General features: G+C 42.9%; 1 protein-coding gene across 1 annotated transcript in view; it reads left to right on the top strand.

Moving 5' to 3' along the window:
• The first annotated feature begins 16346 nt into the window (after nt 1-16346).
• ERFE (erythroferrone) overlaps nt 16347-27323 on the top strand; it is a 28247-nt gene continuing 17270 nt past the window's right edge. Inside the window, exons 1-4 of the mRNA XM_082251383.1 lie at nt 16347-16818; nt 21539-21721; nt 22754-22865; nt 24440-24597. Coding sequence (XP_082107509.1) covers nt 16693-16818; nt 21539-21721; nt 22754-22865; nt 24440-24597 — 579 coding nt within the window. The 5' untranslated portion in view covers nt 16347-16692. The remainder of the gene's footprint in view (nt 16819-21538; nt 21722-22753; nt 22866-24439; nt 24598-27323) is intronic.

Genomic DNA, 27323 nt, shown 5'->3' with positions numbered 1-27323 from the left:
ACAGTAAGACCCGGTTCACACTGATGCGAGTGCCGGGTTCGCATGTAATGTCGGAGCGCACTGCTCCGACATTACATGCGATCAGCTGTGCGGTGCGAGTTTAGCCATACAGTTTGTATGGCTAAATTCGCATCGCACCCGGTGCAAACACGCACAGGAGGCATTTTTGCAGCCGCATCAGGATCGGATCGCACAGCGGTTCACACTTGTGCGATCCCATCCTGTGCGAACTGCACGATCGCACTGCGATATGCGATCAAACTGGGGGTGTCGTTAAGATTACATTGACACCCCCAGCGGATCGCATATGGCAGTGTGAACTGCCGGGGGTGCGTGTGCGATGCGGGAAAAGGCTGCGAATTCGCAGCCTTCCCGCATCGCAATAGTGTGACCCGGCTCTCTGTGGTATTGGATTTCTGCCTCACATATCGTTTGGTGTTGAAGCCAAATAAATAAATTTTAGTCTTAGCTGACAGAACACCTTTTTCCATGTGGTCTCAGAATCTTCAAGGCACGTTTTGACAAAGCTCAGTCGTGACTGCATGTCACCTTTCTTGAGGAGTGTCTTTTTTCCTGCAACCCACCCATACAAGCCACATTTGTGGAGAATGTGTGCTATTGTTGTCACATGCACACAAAGACCACCCTTTGTAATAAATTCCTTTAACTGCTTTAGAGTTGTTATAGACCTCTTGGTAGCCTCTCTGACCAAATTCCTCCAGGTTCTTTTATCCAGTTTGGAGCCATGTGCTGATCTAGGGACGGTCTGTGTTGTACCAAATACCTTCCATTTCTTAATAATAGACTTCACTGTGCTTTTAGACAGTGATAATCTTTTGAAATAGTTTTGTATCCATCTCCTGACTTGTGCCTGTCCAGAACTTTATCCTGATCTTTTGGCAGTACCTTGGCACCCATAGTTGATTGTTTGCTTCAGTTGCACTACCAAGGACTGAAATGCTCCAGGAAAACTCTTTTTCATGCTGAGATAATCAAAATGATCACAGCTGAATATCAAATGGCTTTGTGTGCCATTCAGAAGGTGATTAGCTACACCTGACTGAGTTTATAAGTACATTTTAGTAGGGGAAGTGATCCATTTTCCAACTCAGTGATTCTGTTTTTGAATTTTCTTTCTGACATGTTGGTGTTATAACATCCAAGTGAACGATATAAGTAGCACTGTATAAAAATGGCTGGATAAAATAAAAATGGTGTCTGTTTTAATTTCAGGCTGCAAAGCAACGAAATGTGATTATTTTAAAGTGGATGATTATTTTCTGTACCCATGGAGATAATAGGTGGCTGCAGCACTGACAAGCGACATGCAAAAAAAGCAATTTTCATACACAACGAGTGCTTTATCAAACCAAAGTGTTAACTTATTATGTTTAACATGTACCTAAACTTTGTCTGAGCCTGACATTACAGCTGAAGTAAAAACTTGAGCTAAAAAATTATTGTAATGAGTGAAAATGGTTGTCTTTTATTATCAGTTGAAATGGAACCTGTTTCGAAGGGGGCGATCCCCCTTCTTCAATGCTTGGATATGAAGGAAAGTGCCGGATTGGCAGAAGAAATTGTAGGTACTATTTCTTTTTACAGAGTTTTGATTAAATAGAATCTGGAGGCACCAATCCATTGCATGGCATCTATATTGATCAATATACTGTAGATGCAGTGAACTGTACCTTGAAAGAAAATCTAAGGCCTGCTTATCTGGAAGCCCCCCCCCCCCCACCCCTCAAATACAAAAAAAATGATATTATATCTTCGTTTTTTTTATTTTAATTAAAAAAAAGATGTTATACCTGCCTGATCTGTGCAAGTATATTGCACAGAGCAGTGGCTTACCTTCTCTTTTTGGTTCTCCACGATGCTGTCCACTCCTCCAAGTGCCCCCATAACAAGTCGTGTGCTGTGAGGGCACATATGTGGGCACGCTCTCAAGCTAGTCTGTGCCAGGCTGTGCCCATGGACAAACGCAGAGCAGCAGCATGAACACAACAAAAGAAAGCAACATTTTACATGAGATCTAATTGAGAATACTGGTTCCATTTCTGGAGACCTAACCTATTGATAAGATAGAAGTCTAGAACGGTGCAACAAAAATGGTGAAAGGACTGAGGAATTAAACATAGTTTCCAGAGGATGTGATAACATCTCCTCATATGTTTCAGCTGTCCAATATCTTTTTGGCAATTACAAAAAGCCTTTTTACGCCTACATTTTGTACTTTAACATTTTCATAAAATCTATTGAAAGTGAAAAAAAAAACAAAAACAGCAGGAGAGACAGCAGGAATTTAACATGTACAGTTTAGAGGAAAGAAGGTAAAGGGGGTGTAAGGGATACCAAGTGCAAGTATCCAGTGACAACAGGAATGACTAGTTCAGGGTAGCTGTACTTAGGGAATCAGAATGAGAATGATTTAAATAAAGTTTAAAAATGCATGCAACACTAAAAAAACACCAACAAACCATAAAAAATAAACGTTACAGTATAGCAAAACCAAACCAACAACCTATAATACACTATATATAAATGAAGGGAGGCTGATAAAAACAGGAAATGACTGGGAACAAGAGAAGGGATGGGGTAACAGGATACAGGGTACTAGATGCAAGGTATAGGATAAGGCAGGGATCAAGATAATCAGTGAGCAGGTGGAGCCCTGATGCAAATGGAGGGGTTATATATTTTCCCAGCAGCCAGCATCAGTTGTAGCCTAATTACAGGGATCTACTGGCTGCTGGGAGACATCCGTTGGTGGTCACCGGAACTGTGCCCTTCAGCCTTTAACTCTGGGAACCACAGTGCCATCAGCAGGTAATCCAGGTCCTGACAATTCTCCCCCTCCCTCAAGTGGGAGTAAACTTCCACCTCCTTACCTATAGGTAGTGTAAATATCACCTAAACGTGCACCGTTTAGGAGTTATTGCCTGTAGATTCAGCCGAAGATGTCATCGGCACATGCGCTCTGAACAGCCACCCAGGCAATTCCTTCAGGGTCCTGTGCCATAAACGCTGGCTCACATGCGCATCCGTGGGAGTGACGTTGTTGCGGCTCTCTGTCCAAACCCGGTAGGAAGACCGGGTGAAGATGGGAGCACCTGCAGTGGTGACAGCTCAACACTGGAAGGGCTTTGTTTTTCAAGGGAAGTTTAACATAACGTGTTAGTATGCGAATCATACTAGCACATTATGGCTTTACCTTTCAGAGTACAAAATAAACAAAAACCGCCCAGCTGTTTACTACCACTTTAAGCAGCGACCTTGAACATAATAGGCCGCATCTCTTGCGCTGGATAAGTCAATAAAGAAGAACTGCAGGCATCGAATCAGTCTAGGCTGCAACAGCAGGCATCCGATCAGGCTAAACTGGAACAGCAGGCATTGGATCAGGCTAGACTGGATCAGCAGGCATCGGATCATGCTGGACTGGAGCAGCAGGCATCAGATCGGGCTGGATTGGAGCAGCTGGCACTGGAATCCTGCAAGTGCCTGCAGGGCTCCAAGCAGATTGTGCTGCTGGTGGTGGGGGAGTAGTGATAGTACTGAGAAGTGGGACATAAAAGGTAGCAGTAACAGAGGAAAACTTTTGAGGGATTGCCAAGGGCAATGGAGCAGTAGGTAAATGCAGGGGGAAGTACAGGTATTGGTAACAGTATTGATATACAGAACGCATGGGATCCTTAGCAGCAGCTGTGGTTGCTAGGGGTAATGAAGGAAGAGATTCTTGTTGTAGAGGCAGGATCAAATTGGTGTGAATCAACTAAGGCTAGGGATAATATCTCTTACCTGGCTTGAAGCAGAACAAAGTTCAGTTTGCTTTCCTTGTGTTACTAGAAATTGCACAGCAGTAATACATTCTAATGTAGCTTTTTGTGAATAAGCTGAGTAGTAAGATTTGTCATCCTCCAAAATCCACACTAGAGACTCAATCTGAGACATACTAAATGGAAAACAGATATCATCATGGTCTTGATGAATACCAGTAAGAACTAGCTCAGAACCAATTTCAATCAAGGGCTGCACTTCACTAAATAGAAACTTGCCCTGATCAACAAAGAAGTGCATTACCCAATTATACTCCAGCAGCTTCTCACTAGTGCAATCCTGCAAAATCTGGCAGCAAAAATTGTTATCCTCTAAAGGCCTGTACACACGAGTCAAAATTCGGCCAGGAATTTTCGTCCGACGACCGATCTGCCGATTTTCGGCTTGTTAGTATGATACTTCCGACAACCGACTCTGACTTTTCGGCCGAAAAAAATCTGGTGTGCAGGCTATAAAATTTTTGTCCTCCGTCAAAACACGTCCAATTTTCATGCAGTCAGTACAGATTTCGACGGAAAAATCTTATGAGCAAGACTGGTCATGCTCAGAGAAGAAAGAACACAAAGAAAGCAAACCAACACATGACATCACTTCTGAAGTAGAATTTTGTCGGGCGGGAAAATTCGTGTGCAGTCTAGGCACATTCCAACCAACAAAACACCACTCTGGACAAAAGATGGACGACCGGTCGGCGGAAATTCGTTGCATGTGTACTAGGCTTAACTCTAATTTCACCTGACATATAGCCTCCCCTAGATGAATCTTAACATAAATAGGGATGATCAAACGGTTCGGGTCGACCATCGGTTCGGCCCGAACATTGGGTGTTCGAGGTTCGGCCGAATTTAGAACTTTTTTCCCAAAAAGTTCGGAATTCGGCAACCAGAACCGGCCAAAATGCAATGGGACAGGAACTGGGCTTTAAAAGCCCGTGATTGGACCAGAACCATCAGTAAAAGCCAATTGAGGGGCAGGAGAATGCTAGGAATGTGATTGGAGTTACTAGGGGGTCCATAGTCCAATCATTAGTGAATACGCCCCCCAGTATATAAGATCGCCCCCGCCAAATTCCTAGCATTCTTGTACGGGACATGAAAGAGAGTGGAATGCTGTTCTGTTCTAATGTGTTACAAAGTGTCATTTAGCTATTTTTAGTGTGAGGAAAGGGATATCTAGTGTAGTTAGAGTGCTCCTTTTACACTTTAGTTAGCTTCAAAAATGTAGTTTCTGTAGGGAAAGTGTTAAGTGTAAGGGGACCGTAGTGTAGTGTAGAGTTAACTGACAGTGACTGCTATGGAAGGGTGACAAAACCCTTCCATAGCAGGGTGACTGCTATAGAGAAATTATCATTTCTCTGAGTTGCTTCGGCACAGGAATATGGCTTCTCACCAGCCAAGCATTTTTAATGCTGCAGGGGCTGCCACTGCCAGTGCTTTTTTGAGGACATGTTTGATGTCAGACATGACATCTGAACATGTGTATAGGGGGTATATATACACATATATGTCTGTATATATACCCCTAGACATATATAGGTGTGATAGTAGCAGAAATATATGCTTGCGCTAATGAAATCATTTACACTGATATATTTCTGCTACTATCACACCTATATATGTCTAGGTGTATATATACAGACATATATGTGTATATATACCACTATACACAAGTTCAGATGTTTTGCCTGCGTCAAAAGAACCCCAAAAAAATGCCAAAAAAAAACGCTAGCGTCAAAAAAAAAATGCCCAGGTGTGTTTTTGCTGGCATTTTTTGGGGGTTTTTGGAGGCAGGCAAAACATCTGAACTTGTGTATAGTGGTACTGTGCACAAGTTCAGATGTTTTGCCTGCCTCCAAAAAACACACCTATATATGTCATACATAAATATATGTATGTGTGTGTATACACCACTATACACAAGTTCAGATGTTTTGCCTGCCTCAAAAGAACCCAAAAAAATGCCAAAAAAAACGCTAGCGTCAAAAAAAAAATGCCCAGGTGTGTTTTTGCTGGCATATTTGGGGGGTTTTTGGAGGCAGGCAAAACATCAGAACTTGTGCACAGTACCACTATACACAAGTTCAGATGTTTTTCCTGACTGCAAAGAACCCCAAAAAATGCCTGCTATTAAACCGGCAAGGTGTTACAGCAGCGAAGCCATACTCCTGTGCTGAAAGTGTTCTAATACAAACAATCTTTTTTTTATGGTTCTGGACATGCTACAGAGCTGAAACTTCACATGTACACTTTTTAGACCCCCCAGATACGAAATCCAAAAATCTCTTTTTTTTTTTTTTTTTAATTTATTCAATAATTGGCTTTTTTATCAAAAATGAAAATTTTTAAGAACTTTTTTTGTGTGATTTTGTGTCTGGGGGGTCTAAAAGGTGTACCTGTGAAGTTTCAGCTCTGTAGCATGTCCGGAACCATAAAAAAAAAAGATCATATAGGTGTAAAAGGAGGGTCCCACATCCCTGTTCTACTGAAAAATTATCTTTTTTTTCATGGTTCTGGACATGCTACAGAGCTGAAACTTCACATGCACACCTTTTAGACCCCCCAGATAGTAAATCCAAAGTCAAAATAAAAAAATCTCTCTTTTTTTTTTAATTTTTTCAATAATTGGCTTTTTTATCAAAAATTACAATTTTTAAGAACTTTTTTTGTGTGATTAATAGTTAATGGGGCATGACCCAGAACCCTAGGCACTTTTTAGGGGCATTTATTGGGTTTTAGGGCTTAAAAATTGTGTTTTTTGATTACCGAAGTTCGGGTCCCATTGATTTCAATGGGGTTCTGAAATCCGGGCCGAACTTTCGGGAAGTTCGGATGTTCTGGCCGAACCGAACTTTTCAAAAGTTCGATCATCCTTAAACATAAAAGGACAACAACAAGTGCAGCTGATCTGGTCATTCGTGGGCTTCGGTTTTATGTAAGGGCTACTGAGTGTAGGTATCTAATTGAAGCAGGGATGACCAGTTTAGTGTAGCTGTACTTAGGAAAACTGGATTCAGAATGAGTATGATGAAAATAAAGTATAAAAATGCACACACCAACAAACCATAAGCAAAGCAAAAGAGAAAAATAAACATGACAGTGAAGCAAAACCAAACCAAACTAACATACACAATATATAAATGGAGGGAAGCGGACAAAACAGATGGGATACAGGGTGCTAGATGCAAGGTACAAGATAGGGCAGGGTTTAAGATAATCAGCAAGCAGGTATATGGCCAACTGGCAAAACACTGAAGCCCTGATAAAAATTAAGGGAAGGGTTATATACCAGAAGCCAGCGTCAGGTGGCGTCAAACTACTGGGATCTGCTGGCTGACAGATGCAGGTGGCCACTGGAACTGCACCCTTTAGCTCTGGGAACCACAGTGCCACCAGCAAGTGATTCAGGTACTGATAGGGGGACATGGTTAAAACCTTTAAATAAAGGGTGTGCCTAAGGTTCAGGAGGGCAATATTTTCAATTGGAAGCGAAGATCAAGAACACAATAACATGAATTCAAACCAGCAGCAGCTAAGTTCATAGCTCACTGTTTAGGGGCCAAGGGAGTAGTAAATTACTTACTGCTTGCAAGAACCCCTGTCAAATGGTTGAATGGTTGAAAACCCCCTAACAGCTACTTTATCTGGACAGCTTGGTTTGTTAAATTAGGCTGAAAAAACAGACTTACTGGCTGGGTCACCAGGTGAAATAAAATAAAAAAAAAAAAAAAAAAAAAAAAAAAAAAAAAATGCAGCCACATTAGACAGGATTGGTAAGCTGCAATTTAACAAAATATTTTTTGGGTTTTTAATGCTGCTTTAACTAAAAAATTTTTTAAAAAGGTGAAGACTCAATTGACCACTTTTTTTTTCTGCCATCACTGTTTCTAGGTTGGCATCCATGTTTCTAGCTTTGGCAACAAGCAACACATTGTCCTATTACAATAATCTTGGATGTTCCTAATTCATGCACCAAATTGATGTCAGTTGTATTGCATTACGGGAGCAAAAATATGTTTCTTCAGGATAGGGGTAGACTGGGGACCCAATAGGAAAATACAGTTAGAGGAATCCAATATAGAGTATAATGAACAATACACAATTTTTGAGTGTTTATTAGTGTTGAGCGAACACGGACTGTATTATTCGGGTCCGTACCGGATAATTGGATTTTTGTTACCCGGACACGGACCCGAAAACTTTACTGTATGTTCGGGTTTAAAGTCCGTGTTCGGTAATTTTATTTCCTGTTTTGTATGTAATGGCGCGCTTTTAATGGCGGGCTTTCAACAGCCAATCAACAAGCGTTTAACTGGTGTGCCATAGAAGCCATCACAGTCATGCCTACTAATGGCATGGCTGTGATTGGCCAGCTGAAGCATGTGACCCAGGTCTTTATAGAGACACAGCGCGCTGTGCGTCAGTCTGCTGTAGTGTAGGGAGAGAGCATACATAACGGTGCTGGCTGCTGCCGATTAGGGACAGACAGGGAAAACAACATTGTGCCCGAAAAGAATGCAGGGACAGGTCGGAGTGTAGGCAGGCAGAGATATTTGAGCATTTTAGGGACAGGCTGGAGAGATTAGGCAGGGAGAGATTAGGAGACACAGGACAGAACAATCGTCCGTTAGCGATCTACATCGATTTTGCTGTGTGGGGGGTGGTGCAGTGAACGATCTTTTTGCCCTCACTTGAGCCCACTGAGGAGGAGGAGGAGGGAGAAAAAAAAATATTTTTATCAGTCTGTTGTGTGCAGCGTTCAGCTATATTTTACTACAGAGTGCTGTTCTAATCTGCTATTTAAAATTACAAAGTTAAAGGGGAATTTTTTATTTTTTTTCCCTTCATAGCCTGCTGCTGACCGTGACATAAAACATAAGACACTGCTGTGTTCACATGTGCTATTGAAAAATCACCAATTTTATATACTTTTTTCTATTCTGCTATTCAATATGCACCCTTTTGGGGTAAAAAAATTAAATTGCGGCATAGTCTGTATCGGTACGTGCGAGATACACCGTTTTATATACTTTTTTCTATTCCGCTATTCAATATACACCCTTTTGGGTTGAAATAAATTAAATTGCAGCATAGTCTGTATCGGTACATGTGAGATACACCTTTCAAATTTTTTTGGCGCATCTTCCACCGCCGAGGATTGCAGGGCGCTTCAGTTCGCCTCCTGTTCTGAACTCTTCCTACTCCTCATCCTGCCTTTAGGGTACAAAAAATTGTAATCGGGGCCTAGTCTGTGTTTGTACGTGTGAGATACACCGTTTTATATAATTTTTTCTATTCCGCTATTCAATATACACCCTTTTGGGGTGAAAAAAATTAAATTGCGGCATAGTCTGTATCAGTACGTGTGAGATACACCTTTTAAATTTGTTTGGCGCATCTTCCACCGCCGAGGATTGCAGGGCGCTTCAGTTTGCCTCCTGTTCCAAACTCCTCCTACTCCTCTTCCTCATCCTGCCTTTAGGGTACAAAAAATTGTAATCGGGGCCTAGTCTGTGTTTGTACGTGTGAGATACACCGTTTTATATAATTTTTTCTATTCCGCTATTCAATATACACCCTTTTGGGGTGAAAAAAATTAAATTGCGGCATATTCTGTATCGGTACGTGTGAGATACACCTTTTAAATTTGTTTGGCGCATCTTCCACTGCCGAGGATTGCAGGGCTCTTCAGTTTGCCTCCTGTTCCGAACTCCTCCTACTCCTCTTCCTCATCCTCCCTTTAGGGTACAAAAAATTTTAATTGGGGCCTAGTCTGTGTTTGTACGTGTGAGATACACCGTTTTATATACTTTTTTCTATTCCGCTATTCAATATACATCCTTTTGGGGTGAAAAAAAATGTAATTGCGGCATAGTCTGTATCGATACGTGTGAGATACACCTTTCAAATTTTTTTGGCGCATCTTCCACCGCCGAGGATTGCAGGGCGCTTCAGTTTGCCTCCTGTTCTGAACTCCTCCTACTCCTCTGCCTCATCCTGCCTTTAGGGTACAAAAAATTGTAATCGGGGCCTAGTCTGTGTTTGTACGTGTGAGATACACCGTTTTATATAATATTTTCTATTCCGCTATTCAATATACACCCTTTTGGGGTTAAAAAAATTAAATTGCGGCATAGTCTGTATCGGTACTTGTGAGATACACCTTTTAAATTTGTTTGGCGCATCTTCCACCGCCGAGGATTGCAGGGTGCTTCAGTTTGCCTCCTGTTCCGAACTCCTCCTACTCCTCTTCCTCCCTTTAGGGTACAAAAAATTGTAATCGTGGGCCTAGTCTGTGTTTGTACGTGTGAAATACACCGTTTTATATACTTTTTTCTATACCGCGATTCAATATACACCCTTTTGGGGTGAAAAAAATTAAATTGCGGCATAGTCTGTATCGGTATGTGTGAGATACACCTTTCAAATTTTTTTGGCGCATCTTCCACCGCCGAGGATTGCAGGGCGCTTCAGTTTGCCTCCTGTTCTGAACTACTCCTACTCCTCTTCCTCATCCTCCCTTTAGGGTACAAAAAATTGTAATCGGGGCCTAGTCTGTGTTTGTACGTGTGAGATACACCGTTTTATATAATTTTTTCTATTCCGCTATTCAATATACACCCTTTTGGGGTGAAAAAAATTAAATTGCGGCATATTCTGTATCGGTACGTGTGAGATACACCTTTTAAATTTGTTTGGCGCATCTTCCACTGCCGAGGATTGCAGGGCTCTTCAGTTTGCCTCCTGTTCCGAACTCCTCCTACTCCTCTTCCTCATCCTCCCTTTAGGGTACAAAAAATTTTAATTGGGGCCTAGTCTGTGTTTGTACGTGTGAGATACACCGTTTTATATACTTTTTTCTATTCCGCTATTCAATATACATCCTTTTGGGGTGAAAAAAAATGTAATTGCGGCATAGTCTGTATCGATACGTGTGAGATACACCTTTCAAATTTTTTTGGCGCATCTTCCACCGCCGAGGATTGCAGGGCGCTTCAGTTTGCCTCCTGTTCTGAACTCCTCCTACTCCTCTGCCTCATCCTGCCTTTAGGGTACAAAAAATTGTAATCGGGGCCTAGTCTGTGTTTGTACGTGTGAGATACACCGTTTTATATAATATTTTCTATTCCGCTATTCAATATACACCCTTTTGGGGTTAAAAAAATTAAATTGCGGCATAGTCTGTATCGGTACGTGTGAGATACACCTTTTAAATTTGTTTGGCGCATCTTCCACCGCCGAGGATTGCAGGGTGCTTCAGTTTGCCTCCTGTTCCGAACTCCTCCTACTCCTCTTCCTCCCTTTAGGGTACAAAAAATTGTAATCGTGGGCCTAGTCTGTGTTTGTACGTGTGAAATACACCGTTTTATATACTTTTTTCTATACCGCGATTCAATATACACCCTTTTGGGGTGAAAAAAATTAAATTGCGGCATAGTCTGTATCGGTATGTGTGAGATACACCTTTCAAATTTTTTTGGCGCATCTTCCACCGCCGAGGATTGCAGGGCGCTTCAGTTTGCCTCCTGTTCTGAACTACTCCTACTCCTCTTCCTCATCCTCCCTTTAGGGTACAAAAAATTGTAATCGGGGCCTATTCTGTGTTTGTACGTGTGAGATACACCGTTTTATATACTTTTTTCTATAGCGCGATTCAATATACACCCTTTTGGGGTGAAAAAAATTAAATTGCGGCATAGTCTGTATCGGTATGTGTGAGATACACCTTTCAAATTTTTTTGGCGCATCTTCCACCGCCGAGGATTGCAGGGCGCTTCAGTTTGCCTCCTGTTCTGAACTACTCCTACTCCTCTTCCTCATCCTCCCTTTAGGGTACAAAAAATTGTAATCGGGGCCTAGTCTGTGTTTGTACGTGTGAGATACACCGTTTTATATACTTTTTTCTATTCCGCTATTCAATATACACCCTTTTGGGGTAAAAAAAATTAAATTGCGGCATAGTTTGCATATTTGACTGTGAGATACACCCGTGAGATACTGTTGTTGTTTTGTTCCGCTATTCAATAAACACCTTTCTAGGGCAAGATCATAAATTACAGAAATATGAGGAGAATGTCAAATAGGGGCCATGGCCTGGGTCGTGGTGCTGCTGGTAGAGCTCCTGTTGCAAGGAGAGGACATGGTCGATCTCTGCCAGCTACACGCACAAGTGAAACACCTTCCTCAAGTGTGAGTAGGCGACAGAACCTGCAGCAGTATTTGGTAGGGCATCATGCGCCTCTACAAGTGTTGAGGCAAGAACAAGTACAGGCGATAGTAGATTGGGTTGCTGACAGTGCCTCCAGTTCCCTCACACTGTCTCCCACCCAGTCTACTGCAGAAAGGTCAGAGTTGGCACCTGCAGCCGATGTCCAACTGTCTTTCACCTCACCCCCTTGCAAATCAGGCAAGCAGTCTGAGCCCCAAGTCATGCAGCAGTCTCTTCTTCTTTTTGATGACTCTGTCAGCAGGGTTTCCCAGGGCCATCCACCTAGCCCTGCCCCAGAAGTGGAAGAGATTGAGTGCAGCAATGCCCAACCACTTATTTCTCAAGATGAGTACATGGAAGGACCATCGCAGCACGTCTCCGATGATGACGAAACGCAGGTACCAACTGCTGCGGCACTCAGAATTGTGGAGACCGACAAGGAGGGCAGGGGTGAAGACTGGGTGGAAGATGATGTGGAGGACGATGAGTTCCTCGACCCCACATGGAATGAAGGTCATGCAGGTGACCTGAGTAGTTTGGAGGAAGAGGCGGTGGTCGCACAGAGCCACCAGCACAGCAGAAGAAGGAGCAGGGTGCAGAAGCGGAGCGGCCGTGCCCTAGACACTACGCCTGCTACTGCCCAACGCAGCAAGGGACCGAGCGCACCAAAGCCAGCTCAAAAGAGTTCTCTAGCGTAGAAGTTCTTCAGACAATGTGCTGATGACAGGACACGAGTGGTTTGCACCCTGTGCAATCAGAGCCTGAAGCGAGGCATAAACCTTCTCAACCTGAGCACAACCTGCATGATCAGGCATCTAAGTGCAAAGCACGAGCTGCAGTGGAGTAGACACCTTCAAAACCAAAAAAGGTCTCTGGCTCCTCCTGCTTCCTCTTCTGCTGCAGTCTCGGCCTCTTCATCCACCTCTGTAGTGATACCGGCACCTGCCACCCCGCAAACAGAGGATCTGTCATCAACACCACCAACTGGGTCACCAACCCTCTCCACAATGTCCCGTGGAAGCGTTCAGCTTTCCATCTCCCAAACACTTCAGAGGAAGAGGAAGTACCCCCCTACCCACCCGCGATCCCTGGCCCTGAATGCCAGCATTTCAAAATTCTTGGCCTTTGAAATGCTGTCATTCCGTCTGGTGGAGACGCACAGTTTTAAAAGCCTTATGTCGGTGGCTGTCCCACAGTACGTCGTGCCCAGCCGCCACTACTTTTCCAGGCAAGCCATCCCTTCCCTGCACAACCAAGTGGGGGAAAAATCAGGTGTGCACTGCGCAACGCCATCTGTGCCAAGGTCCACCTAACTACCGATACGTGGACCAGTAAGCATGGTCATGGGCGTTATATCTCCCTAACGGCACACTGGGTAAATGCAGTGGCGGCTGGGCCTGAGGCGGATAGCAATTTGGCGCACGCCCTTCCACCACCGAGGATTGCAGGGCGCTTCAGTTTGCCTCCTGTTCCTAACTCCTCCTACTCCGCTTCCTCATCCTCTACCGCCTCCTCATCCGGTCAGCGTAACACCTTCACCACCAACTTCAGCACAGCTAGGGGTAAACGACAGCAGGCAGTTTTAAAACTTGCCTGTTTGGGGGAAAAAACCACACACCGCGCAGGAGTTGTGGAGGAGCATGGAACAGCAGACCGATGAGTGGTTGCTGCCAGCGAGCCTCAAGCCCGGCCTGGTGGTGTGCGATAACGGGCGAAATCTCATAGCAGCTCTGGGCCTAGCCGGTTGGACGCACGTCCCTTGTCTGGCGCATGTGCTGAATTTGGTGGTGCAGAGGTTCCTTAAAAATTACCCCGATATGTCAGAGCTGCTGCAGAAAGTGCGGGCCGTCTGTGCGCACTTTCGGCATTCTCCCCCTGCTGCTGCTTGCCTGTCAGCGCTGCAGCGTAACTTTGGCCTTCCCGCTCACCGCCTCATATGTGACGTGCCCACAAGGTGGAACTCCACCTTGCACATGCTGGAAAAACTGTGCGAGCAGCAGCAAACCATAGTGGAGTTTCAGCTGCAGCACGCACGCGTGAGTCGCTCTGCGGAACAGCACCACTTCACCACCAATAACTGGGCCTCCATGCGAGACCTGTGTGCCTTGTTGCGCTGTTTTGAGTACTCCACCAACATGGCCAGTGCCGATGACGCCATTGTCAGCTTAACTATCCCACTTCTATGCCTCCTTCAAAAAACGATTTGGACGATGATGGAAGAGGATGTGGCACAGGAGGAGGAGGAGGAGGAAGAGGGATCATTTCCAAGGCTTTCAGGGCAGTCATTCACAAGTGGCTCCGAGGGTGGGTTCCTGCACCCACAAACGCCAGGTACACAATTGTCCAGCAGGGGCACAGTTCTGGAGGATGAGGAGGAGGAGATGGAACCATGTTCACAGCAGGGTGGCACCCAGGCCAGCTCATGGCCATCACTGGTGCGTGGCTGGGGGGATACAGAGGACACAGACGATACACCTCCCACAGAAGACAGCCTTTTGTTGCCTCTGGGCAGCCTGGCACACATGAGCGATTACATGCTGCAGTGTCTCCACAACGACCGCCGAGTTGCCCACATTCTAACTTGTGCTGATTACTGGGTGGCCACGCTGCTGGATCCCCGTTACAAGGACAACGTACTGTCCTTATTTCACTCACTGGAGTGTGATCGCAAGATGCGCGAGTACAAGCGCACGCTGGTAGACGCGATGCTGCTGGCATTCCCACCTGACAGCGGGGCCACAGTGGAAGCACAAGGCCAAGGCAGAAGAGGAGGAGGAAGAGGTCGCCAATGCAACCAGGGCACCTCCAGCACCTCAGAAGGCAGGGTTAGCATGGCCGAAATGTGGAAAAGCTTTGTCAGCACACCACAACAAACAGCAGCACCAGCAGCTCATATGGAACGTCTTAGCAGGAGGCAGCATTTCACCAACATGGTGGAGCAGTATGTGTGCACACGCCTACATGTAGTGAATGACGGGTCTGCCCCCTTCAACTTCTGGGTCTCCAAATTGGGCACATGGCCTGAGCTTGCCCTTTACGCCTTGGAGGTGCTGGCGTGCCCTGCAGCCAGTGTATTATCTGACCGTGTATTTAGCACGGCTGGCGGTGTTATCACAGACAAGCGCAGCCGCCTGTCCAGAGACAATGTGGACAAGCTCACATTCATTAAAGTGAACCAGGCATGGATCCCACAGGACTTTTCCGTACCTTGTGCAGAATAGAGATGGATACCGACCTTACCCAGCCATTGCTATATTTTTGATCTTTCTCACTCTTTTGGGGTGTACCCTAATTTAAAATGACTAAAAAAAAGCAGTGTTGGCTACGTCATCCCTCTCTACCGCCGCTTCCACCTACACCGCCACCTCAACCTCCCTCCTACTCCATATGGGCCTCGTCCTTCACAGATGAAGAAAATTGTTTTATTTTTCTGTTTTTTTTGTTGTTTTAAGTTATTTCCCTATCCACATTTGTTTGCAGAGCACTTGCCATGCTCTTAACTACATTTGCAGCACTCTAGCCCTTTCCATTGTTTTTTTAGAGCCATTTTAGTGCCTGAAAGTTCGGGTCCCCATTGATTTCAATGGGGTTCGGTGTCCGGGTAAAGTTCGGAAAAAGTCCGGGTCACGGACCCGGACTTTTTTTCAAGTTCGGCCGAACCCGCCGAACACGGACATCCAGGTGTCCGCTCAACTCTAGTGTTGATGAATTGTCCTGTTTAATGCTGGCAGAGCACTTCATTCATTTCATGGCTGATGTGCTCTGGCTGTTGACATAAGTAAATTCTAACACTTGCTTTTTTACCCTGAAGGTTGTTTATTTTGAAACTAATCAGTTGTCATGTACTCATAAGACGATTTTGGCCTTTTTACAGTAAACAGAATTCTTAGGAAAGACACTGTGTTATTTAATGTCCTCGTTTCTAAAAGTCAGAACTAAAACAGATGTGGATATGTACCCAGCAAAGTCAGAGTGGCCTTCATTTTGTATGCCGAAATGGAAAAAAATCCCCTCAGAATGCAATAGCACAGGCAGGTTTCCCATTGAAGCGAATACAGATGGAGTCGTGTTTCATCATTTTTCCTTTCAGAAGTGCACAGATTAAACGAGACATTAACCTAATGAGCCCTCTATGATATTAGAGACCATCATAAGTACAGAAGAGAGTGTAAGAGACGTCTATTAGTCCAGACTTCATTCTCAAACTTTGCACATCTTAAACTTTCCTCTAAGTCTGTTTCTTGGAATAAACTCACAATTACACTCTGAGCTTCTCAATGTGCGTGTGTGGGGCGTAGGGTACACTGGACTGTTATCTAAACTAAGAGGACGACAGCTACAAGGAGATACCGACAGAGAGGAGACAGCAGCCCAGAGGAGAGACACAAAGCACAGACTGGAGAAATATCTATTTTTATTTTTTATTTAAAGCCAGGGAGTTATCCTTTGACTAGGGTCATTGCAATGCTATATATTTAAACAGCAAATTCAATATTTCTGACTGGATAGTACAAAAAAGGCTTAGCAAAGCACACACTTGCTTATAACTTTTTGCACATACACCTGGGTAGCATACACACACTTGTATAGATTACTATATCACATTCTGACCTATTGGATATAATACAGGATCAGTGCCCCTGTGTAATGGATACAGGTGGAAAGCCAATCCCTCTGCGCTGTGTGCTAATGACTATCAGTATGGGTGTGTTACTGGTTCTTCTCTGTGCTGGACCTGCCTGCACTCATAAAAACCGGGGATCAAAGTTTCAGGTACGTGCCTTTTATGAATTCACATTATAACTAATTATGTTCACATCTGTAGTAATGACAAGTTTGCCATTTAATCATTAGAGCCAAGGACACAAAAAAAAAATTCAAAGTGGGACATATGCCATGAAATTGCCTATTTTAGGATCACGTCAAGATGATTCCAAAGTGGTTTGGGAAGATTATTTTTTGGTGTAATACAGTTCCAGTTATAGAAGCCTACTCAGCTATATACAGTACTATTCTATACTACAAGCTTACAGTAGTATTTTAGATGGAAGTCAGCAATTTTCTTCAGATCCGGTTTTCTTCAAATACCTGTACAGAGGAAAGGATTTTACTGATGTAAAAAGATCTCTACCTTTTACAAACGTTTTAGCATCAGAAGATTGAGAATGTTCAGCAGTGACTGAAATGTTGTCAAAAGTCAAATGTTCTGCAACATGAACTGCCATTATCAGAAAATGTAGGTCAATTTTTAGAGTTTTGAGGTTGATTCACTAAAACTGGAGAATGCACAATCTGGTGCAGCTCTGCATAGACACCAGTCAGCTTCTAATTTCAGCTTGTTCAACTAATGTTTGACAAAAAAACTGGAAGCTGATTGGTTGCCATGCAGATCCAGATTTTGCAATCTCTAGTTTTAGTAAATCAACCCCAAAGAGTTTTATATGTCAATGCAGTTATCTTTGAATTGTGGAATAGCATGTATTGTAATACCCATTATCTCTCTATAGATGCTCTGCAACATCCAACTATAAGCAGCGAGTTTAGGGTTGGGCTTGTTGGTCCTTTCTCTCTGATGGCTATACACTACTGTCTTTAAACCAGTGAACCATGGAAATGTCTCCAGCACACAAACTCATATAAATAAAAGGAATCCATCATAAAACCTTGGTGGAAACAACAATTCAGAGATTATTTTGCTACAAGCCAATTACAACCAAGTGAAAAATAATCCCTAGTCATTAACCACTTAAGCCCCGGAAGATTTTACCCCCTTCCTGACCAGGGGGTATTTTGCGATTCGGCACTGCGTGACTTTAACGGACAATTGCGCGGTCATGCGACGCTGTACCTAAACGAATTTGACGTCCTTTTTTTCCCACAAACAGAGCTTTCTTTTGGCGGTATTTGATCACCTGTGCGATTTTTTGATCACGCGCTATAAACAAAAAAAGAGCGTCAATTTTGCAAAAATAACAATATTCTTCACATTTTTTTATATGAAATTCCCCCCCAAATAAAGTAAAAATCAAAATTTTTTAAAATTTTCGGCCAATTTTTTTATGCTACATATGTTTGGTAAAAAAAAAAAAAAAATCGCAAAAAGCGTATTTTGATTGGTTTGCGCAAAAGTTATCGCGTTTACTAACAAAGGGAAAGATTTTTGTCATTTTTGTTTTTTTTTTTAACGCGTAATGGCGCCGATATACGATTTTTTTTGCGGTACTGCGACATTGCGGCGGACAGATCGGACCCTTGACTGACATTTTTGGGGTTACCAGTGACATTTCTACAGTAATCAGAGCTATATATATGCACTGTTACTGTAAAAATACACTGGCAGTGAAGGGGTTAACTTTGTTTGAGAGGGAGGGGCTGTATGTGTCCCTAGGGGCGTGATTCTAACTGTGATTGGCTGTGGCTTGAGGTGTAGTTACACTGATCAACGGTTCTACATAGTAGAACCGTATGATAAGTGTTTCTACACAGGGAGAACTGACCGGCAGCTGCCTGCCTTTCTCCCTCTCCCCCGCCGAGTGACCAGCGGACATCGGGTCCGCCGGTCACACGCGCGGGGGGGGGGGGGGGGAGGGGGGTCCGTGACCGCAGCCGGCGGCGCGCTCGCTCCCCAGACCCTCCCAGGCTAGTGACGTACTGATACGTCACTCTGCCTGTGAGGGGCTGACCGCCGCCGTATATGTTCGTGTGGCGGTCGGCAAGCGGTTAAATATGTGGTGGGTAGGAAAGTGCGCTGATTCAATATAGGGTGTGCTGCTACCTTAGAGTGTATGTTGTAGAATAGGTAAAGAAATCAGGTGCGCTGCCCTAGTGCATATGTGAAACATACAAAATGATGTAAACAAATAAACCAAAAATGCAATAATAATGCAAAAAAATGAAAACGTATGCAAATCGTGTAAAACAAAAAATGTCCAGAAGGTGACTAGTGATACACCAATGTGCAATAAACGTCCATATTATAAGTCCATAAATAAAGTGCAAAAAATGGTGACAAAAACTTCCAGCTAGGGGAAAGGTGAACTGTGATTGGAAGGTGCAAAGTCCCACCACCAGCTTGGCCTCTTACCAGAAGTTAAACGTTAAGGGCATATATGAATATGACCGCTCCAAAGGTCATGCAGCCAGGTAGAAAAATTCCCAGAAAAAATATATTACAGGCATACCCCGTTTTACGTACACTCACTTTACGTACACTCGCGAGTACGGACATGCCCCGAGAGTGTGCGTAAAGTGCCTCGCAAGTACGGACGTTCCGACATTCCCGCGCCGCGCAGCCGCAGTATCCCCTGGAGGTGCGAGAGGCCAGGTTCCTGCCCAGAATACGCCCACAGACAGCTCGCCGCGCAGCCGCAGTATACCCTGGAGGTGCGAGAGGCCAGGTTCCTGCCCAGAATACGCCCACAGACAGCTCGCTGCGCAGCCGCAGTATACCCTGGTGTTGCGAGATATGCCCACAGACAGCTTGGAGTTGACCACCAGCCATCCGTGAGTTGCCTGCCAGGTTACATAAGCCGAGCCCATAGAAGCCTTTACCTCCATTACTTGTGCCAATGTTAAGAAGTTGGAAACAGCTGTGTGTATTTGTGGCTCTATGTTCTAGGCTGTGCTATGATAAGGTGACCACTTTTTGAAAATCAAATTCAGGGAGACCCTACTGACTGCACCCAGTTTTTTTTTGGGGGGGGGGGTGGGGTAGGATTGAGCAGAGGGGCTTCTTTAATGGCAGCATGTGAAGTGCACCACGCCAACAGTTGGGTGTGGCCAAACTGGAAGGGGCTTAAATAGGTATAGTTTGATAACACCTAAGCCTACTTTGCTCTGGGATGGGAGTGCAGGCCAAGGTGTGCACTGTGGGTCCCTGTCACAAGCAAGGGCAAGGCAAGCTTACAATTTTTTTTTTTAATACTGTTCTGTATTATGTTTATTTTAGTTATCAATGCATTATTTATATCAGTTATGCCTCTAAATGACTATTGGAATGTAGTACATGCATTGAGAAGTGAAAAAAGGTATTGCTTCACTTTAAGTACATTTTCGTTTTACATACATGCTCCGGTCCCATTGCGTACTTAAAAGTGGGGTATGCCTGTATATAAATGTATTTCTGGGAATTTTTCTACCTGGCTGCATGACCTTTGGAGCGGTCATATTCATATATGCCCTTAACGTTTAACTTCTGGTAAGAGGCCAAGCTGGTGGTGGGACTTTGCACCTTCCAATCACAGTTCACCTTTCCCCAAGCTGGAAGTTTTTGTCACCATTTTTTGCACTTTATTTATGGACTTATAATATGGACGTTTATTGCACATTGGTGTATCACTAGTCACCTTCTGGACATTTTTTGTTTTACACGATTTGCATACGTTTTCATTTTTTTGCATTATTATTGCATTTTTGGTTTATTTGTTTACATCATTTTGTATGTTGCACATATGCACTAGGGCAGCGCACCTGATTTCTTTACCTAAGCGGTTAAATATGTTGGGGGTATGTTCCTGACACACTTCACAACTGAAGAAACTTCTTAGATAAACGCCTTCAACTTTACAGAACAAGTGCAATTGACTTTGACTAATTACTACCAATTATACCATGACCTGGATAAATGAGAACCTTCACAAACCCTAAGGCTCCGTTCACACCTTGGTGTTCCGGATCCCAGGAGGAATTTCCGTGATTCTGCCTGCAATTCCCGAAACACTGGAAGCACTTGCTATCCTGTTACTTTCAATGGCACCCCAATCGCGGCATGCAACAATCACGCAAACAAAATCGTGGGACACCTGCCGCAAAAAGAAGGTTTAGAACTTCTTTTTGGCAACAGGCATCCTGCGATTGTGTGCGCGATTTTGCAGGGCAACAATTATGGAAAAATTGTGCCACGACATGGGTGCCATTGAAGGTAACGGGATTGAAAGCGTGTTACGCATCTTATGGCGATTCGGGAATTGCAGGCAGAATCGCAGCAATTCCGCCCACGATCCAGAACGCCAAGGTGTGAACAGAGCCTTAGAGCACAGCTCAGAGAAGCTTGTTTAATCATTGTTTATCTGAAGATAAATAGCATCTGGAATTGTTGGGCTTACCATACCTAGGAACCCTAAAAAGCACGTTCATGCATAAAGCTTCCACCAAAGAGCTTTACTGATGACCAGGTTATTCTCATATATCTGACTGTACTCTACCCTATAAACGCTTTACTTTTTTTCACGCAATGAAAACAATAATTCAAATGTGTTTTAAAAGCCGGTGAAATTTTGTCAACCAAAGCATAGTGTACAAGGAATGAGGTTCTGTGACCTTGCAATCAACAGAAATCAGTTTGCTGATGTTTAGTACAGAATCAAAAAGCGGAGTTTTGCCTACTATGGATTTCTGCTCCCCATTGGATTGTTGCAACACTCTCTCAATCAGGTTTGCTGAACCTTTTTAGCTTCTCTGTCCTGAATGTGAATATTTATTTTCTTACCCCTAGGAAATTTCAGCCACAGTCCTACCATCACTAGGGACCCCTGTGCTTACACCCCCCCAGGAGAGAGACTTTACATCAGAGCTGACAGACAAGAAGAGGCCGCCACTGCAGCCTAGATATACCTGGATGATGTTTTCTGATCACGATGCAAAAACCAGGAGGAAAGGACAAGAGGAATCAAAAAGAGTAAGATATACATGTTTACTATTCTCTCTCAGTGGAAATGAGTTATGCTCTGCCATCTGTATATAAGGCTGTCATTTATTTATTACATTTGATGGCTTAGTTTGACTTGGCAGAGGACTCAATCAAAAGGTTTATAAAATATTTAAGTTTACTTTTTAATATCATGATTAAATGTGGAACTTGAGAGCCACATTTTAATGTACATAGGATTGGATTATAAAGAAATAGCTGCATGTAAAAGGTATTAAAATAAGCTGTCTCTGCTGGGAGAACACAGTGATTATTGTTATCGGCTATAGACACTGGCAATAATCGCATGAAAACTCTGACAGGCTGGTTGTACCCAGGTTAATTGATCAACTTGGGCACAATCAGCCTGCCCATACATGGGTCCCTGTTTAACCAGCTGAGATTTGAACCGTCTGTGGCCGGCTTTTAGTCCAGACTTCTCTTGTGAGGGGTTTGAGGATTTTCACCCTTTCCTAGATTATCTGGGAGCTATTGATGAACTAGTGACAAGCCATTGTGTGTCCATGTAGCCCCTGGGGCTTCAGGTTAGTCATGTGTGTACAACCATCAGGAAAGCCTTCCATACATTTCAACACATAGTTCTACTCTTCACTTCATCAAATAGAGTTACTAAGCAAATCTGTAGACATCTCATTTTTGCTACTTCTTCCCAAGGTTGTCACCTTTTCTGGGAAAAAAAAAGCCATGTGAGCTCTTTAAATTCTTGTAACTATTCATAGCATTAGCACCATGCCTATTTCTACCAGCCAGGTTAGTAAAATATTGCCTAGGTGGCAACCCTACTTACACCGTGTCCCTCATCTTTTTAATCATTACCCATTATTCATGACCATGTATAACATAATCCATGTGCTTCATCCAAACAAATCATCCCACATTCCCCTCATCGGACCAACGAAATGTCTGCAAGCAAGCAAAGCTGAACCAATCTGTTTAACAGTAAAAAATCCCAAACCAAGTTGAAAAACAGAAATTAATTCATCCATCATCGTCTGCTTTCAGCATCATCACTCGGGTCCAATTGGTGCTCCAGCACCTCCAAGACATCAGAGTCTCACTGTCAACCATGTGTTGCGGGAGAGGAAGCTGTCACAGTTTATTCAGCTGTTAAGTGGTGAGTAAGATTTTACTGTATTACCTTATGAGATGATTCTATTTTCCAGCTGAATTTTTATGTTAAATTCCTGTTATGGAATAATTAATTATACCATACTGTATTTAAACATAAGGCACTTGCAACACTGGGGAAGATTTGTAGAAAAAAAATAAGGGTGTTGCATTTGCCCATGGCATCTACTGATATTCCAGTTGTCAAGCTCTCAGTGCGATTTAAAACCTTAATTTACAATAAATACATAAATAAACCTGCCATACTTACCTGCTCTGTGTAATGATTTTGCACAGAGCAGCCCCAAACCTCCTCTTCTAGGGTCGCCTGCTAGAGCTCCCGGCTCCTTCTCCTCAGTGCGTTCCCACATGAAAAGCTGCTTCCTATGGGGGCACTCCTGCAGGCTTTATCCTGAGCTGTGGTGCCTGTGTCCATAGACACACACGGCCAGGCTTGGCTCCGTCCCTACTCCCTCATCGCAGGATTTGGTTGACAGTAGCAAGAGGCAATGGCTCCTGCTGCTGCCTCTCTGTCTTGTGAGGAGAAAGAGAGCAAAGAGTTGCAGCTCTCAAGTACAGCACTGGATTGAGATTGAGCTCAAGCAAGAATTTGGGGCTAGGGGGGCATCCTTGTTACAGAAGGCATTTTTACTTTGATGCAGAGAAGGAATTAAAGGTAAAAAAACCCTAAGACTTTGGAACCAAGTTAAATTAGATCTGTTTAAGCAGCTTTGTCACTAGAAAAAAACATCTTAAAGTAAAGTGCATGCTGTAAATAAGATAGTGAATGCTCACCTGTCCTGCTGCTAGCATCGCCAATCTTCACCTTTTTTAAGCTGGGCTTCCTCATGCTAGCCCTTTACATCAACACTGTGTCCTGTTATGACATAGGGAGTGATGGATGGAACTACAACACTTGGGTTACTGGTATCTGATAAACCTAGAAGTGTTGGATGTTGAAAATTCTGCTGGAGGGCATAGCTCTTGAAGACAGAAAAGTTCAGATGTACTACCTGTTGGAAAGGTAAGTATCTTTTGCAGGGGATTACAGGAGAAAAAAAAAACAGTAGTGGGTGGGTTTAGCTTTTCAGCATCTACCAAAGTCTAAAATAATTGGAATGACCCTGAAGGGTACCACAGCACATGCATTTTTAAAGTTGCACTGTTTTTTTTTTTTTTTTCACAAGCATTGCAGTGATTTTTTTTTTACTTGATTACTATTACAATGCACTGCGTGAGTGTGTTACAGCATGTTGTAACATGCTGTGCAAAACGGCAATGTCTTTTTTCAGTGTATGCCGAAACTGCAAATTGGTGTAACAAACAATAGGACATAAGGCTTTTTGGCATTTCCTTGCATTGGGACTGTGTTGGGTAATGCAGCACTATAGAGCTAGTTTTCCAAATAGCACTAGCGTAGTTTAATTAGTTCATTACTCTATGGTTTGGTACATGGCCACAAAACAGCATTATTGGCAGCCACGGTAAGGCAACATTATCTACATGTAATTTAAATGTTGCTTATCAACGATACAATTTAAGAAATTGTAGAATAATTGTAAACATTCTGTTCTATGACAGATGCCCTGCTGAGACAGAAAGATGGCGAAAATACCTCAAGTTACAAGCGTACCCAGACTATTTCACCTGCAAAGGTGCACATTGCCTTTACATGCAAAACCCGCGGCGACATTCATGTAGAACCTGGGGAACTGAGGGAGATGCAGCTCTATAAAATGGTGAGTCTTTACAAGCATATCTCTACCTTTTTTTTTTTAAATAGGAAACTTTCTAAATATGTACAAGGAACCAAAATACACATAATGGTTTACTGCTGTGTCTCTGACGAAAAGATTTCTCCATACTGGGTAACTGGTCTATATATTTCTTCACGGGCATTCTACATAGAAAGTATAAAAGATACTAAATCAGTATGTAAACCTGACAGCTGGTTAACAATGGCATTTCAGATATTTCTTTAGAAGACACTAAACAGTTGGGGTCTCTCTCTCGCTCTCTAGTCATGTTTTAGGGTTTTGCAGATGCGCAGCAAAGTCTGCTTTAGAGTGGGTATAACCCTCGTCATTTTTTTTTTTGCCATCTGTGCCCCGTTTGGGAGCTTTTCCCTTCCCTTCCTGTTCCATAACTAAAACAGGGAGTGAGATGAAATCCCTGCAAAGTGAGGGAATCTCTGGCTGTCATCAGAACTAATGACCCCGGTTGGCCTTAAGTGCTCGCATCCAGTGTTGTAGTGTACTGTGGATCATGGCTTCAGAATCACCATTCCACTAGTAACTTAGGGTACCATGCATATACCATTTTTCTTGTTCAATGCAGTATAGGTCTTTGTTGTATTTCTTTTGCTTGCCCCTTTGGGGCTATTATAGCCGACTGATGTGATTGTTATACCACTGAACGATGTTTTCTATTATTGTTTCCTATGTTTATACTTTGAAAATTTTCAATAAAAACCATTGAAAACAGAACTAGTGACCCCATTGGAAAACTTCCCCTGTATTACTGTTCTGGGGATTTTGGATTTTCTTTTACTATCAGTAAAAACAGGACAGGACATATAAAGAGGGTGTATCTCCCTAACAGGCACACAAACTGCAATGAAACCATGCTGAGACAACGAGACAGGTGTTTGGATTCTGCTCCACTTTGTTCAAAACTAAAAAAAAAAAAGCAGTCAAACCCAAAAGCACGCACTTATTATATTGCAGCTTACCAATTCTTAGATGTGATGGCTGCATCAGTTTGCTGTTTTTAGCCTTTTTTGCCTGAATAAAGACAGTGTCATGTTTATGAAGAGAAAAGATTATGACATTGGGGAAGTACAGTAATCTCTGTATGGAAATAAATACCTGGGATTGTTGGGTGTACACATTGCTTAGTGGTGTGCATCAAAAGCCAAGTTTGTTTTGGATAGAGTTGAGAAGGGTTAGCAACTGTCCAGTTTTTATTGCTGTGCATGCCTTCCTTTAGGGAGATTCACAATTCCCTTTTTGCTATCAGAACTAAAAGTAGATTAGCAAGTCTTCAATGGGGATACTTTTTGTGCACTCAGAAGTGTCTAGGAGAAGATTTCCCTCATTCTTGAGAGATTTCTTCTAACTTCTTGCTGTATAGATGGGACAGGACATGAAGCAAAATTTCCCCCACAGAAGCCAACAATGGGTTCAAGATTTCCCTATTGTATAAAAAAAAAAAAAAAAAAAAAAAAAAAAAAGACTTTAGATATACCTGAAGAATCTACACTAGCGTGCAAACATTTTAGGCAGTTGTGAAAAAATGCTGAAAATTAATAACTTTCAAAAATAGAAAAGTGTTAAAAATAAACTATTATCTGTATATCGGTATAGCCTCGCGCTTATGGTATTATGCAAATAAATAAATAAATTAGAAAAGTGTCTGTGCAATGAATAGCTGCTTGCTGCAAATGAAAGTGCTAGTGCCTTTAAAGTAATGTGAACCCAATGTTGCAGCGCTGCTTATACGCTAGATAAGTAGGTTATAGATAAACCTGAAGAAATTAGTGCAAATATGTGAACTAGTGCAAATGTGCAAACATGTGCAAAGTATACTGTGCTAATTTTGCAAGATCATGCAATAAATATACTCCAAATTCATACAATATCAAATTTATGAATATTAAATCATATAGTCCATATAAAGTGTCCATCAAGTGCAGATAAGGTGCTCCTGTGCTTCACTGTATGCATAAGTGGGGGTGATCCCCTTGTGGTTTTCTACTTACCACAATACGCTCGGTATGAGGCATTCAGTAATATCCTGCAGTGTAGTCACAGCCTTTTCTGGCAGCCTGGAATTCACACTTATGTAGGAGAGGTCCTTATTGCTGGTCCTTTAAACATATCCCGAGTCCCCTGCAGATTATGGACATTTATGAACTGTTGTTGTTCCATAGAAGCTCCTTCTATGGAACAACAGTTCATATATAAGGACCTCTCCTACATAAGTGTGAATTCCAGGCTGCCAGAAAATGCTGTGACTACACTGCAGGATATTACTGAATGCCTCATACCGGTAAGTAGAAAACCACAAGGGAATCACCCCCACTTATGCATACAATGAAGCACAGGAGCACCTTATCTGCACTTGATGGACACTTTATATGGACTATACAATTTAATATACATGAATTTGATATTGTATGAATTTGGAGTATATTTATTGCGTGATCTTGCGAGATTAGCACAGTATACTTTGCACATGTTTGCACATTTGCACTAGTTCACATATTTGCACTAATTTCTTCAGGTTTATCTATAACCTACCTATCTAGCATATAAGCAGCGCTGCAACATTGGGTTCACAGTTTATTTTTATCATTTACCAGAATAGAAAGTAAATGAACAGAACAGATGTCCAAATTAAATCAATGTTTGGTGTGACCACCCTTTCCTTCAAAACAGCATCAATTCTTCACTTGCACACAGTT

Source organism: Pelophylax lessonae (assembly GCF_965119305.1).
Source record: "Pelophylax lessonae genome assembly, chromosome: 3".
Lineage (NCBI taxonomy): Eukaryota > Metazoa > Chordata > Amphibia > Anura > Ranidae > Pelophylax > Pelophylax lessonae.
The sequence above is the reverse complement of the archived record's forward strand: the minus strand, read 5'-3'. Positions and strand labels throughout refer to the sequence as shown.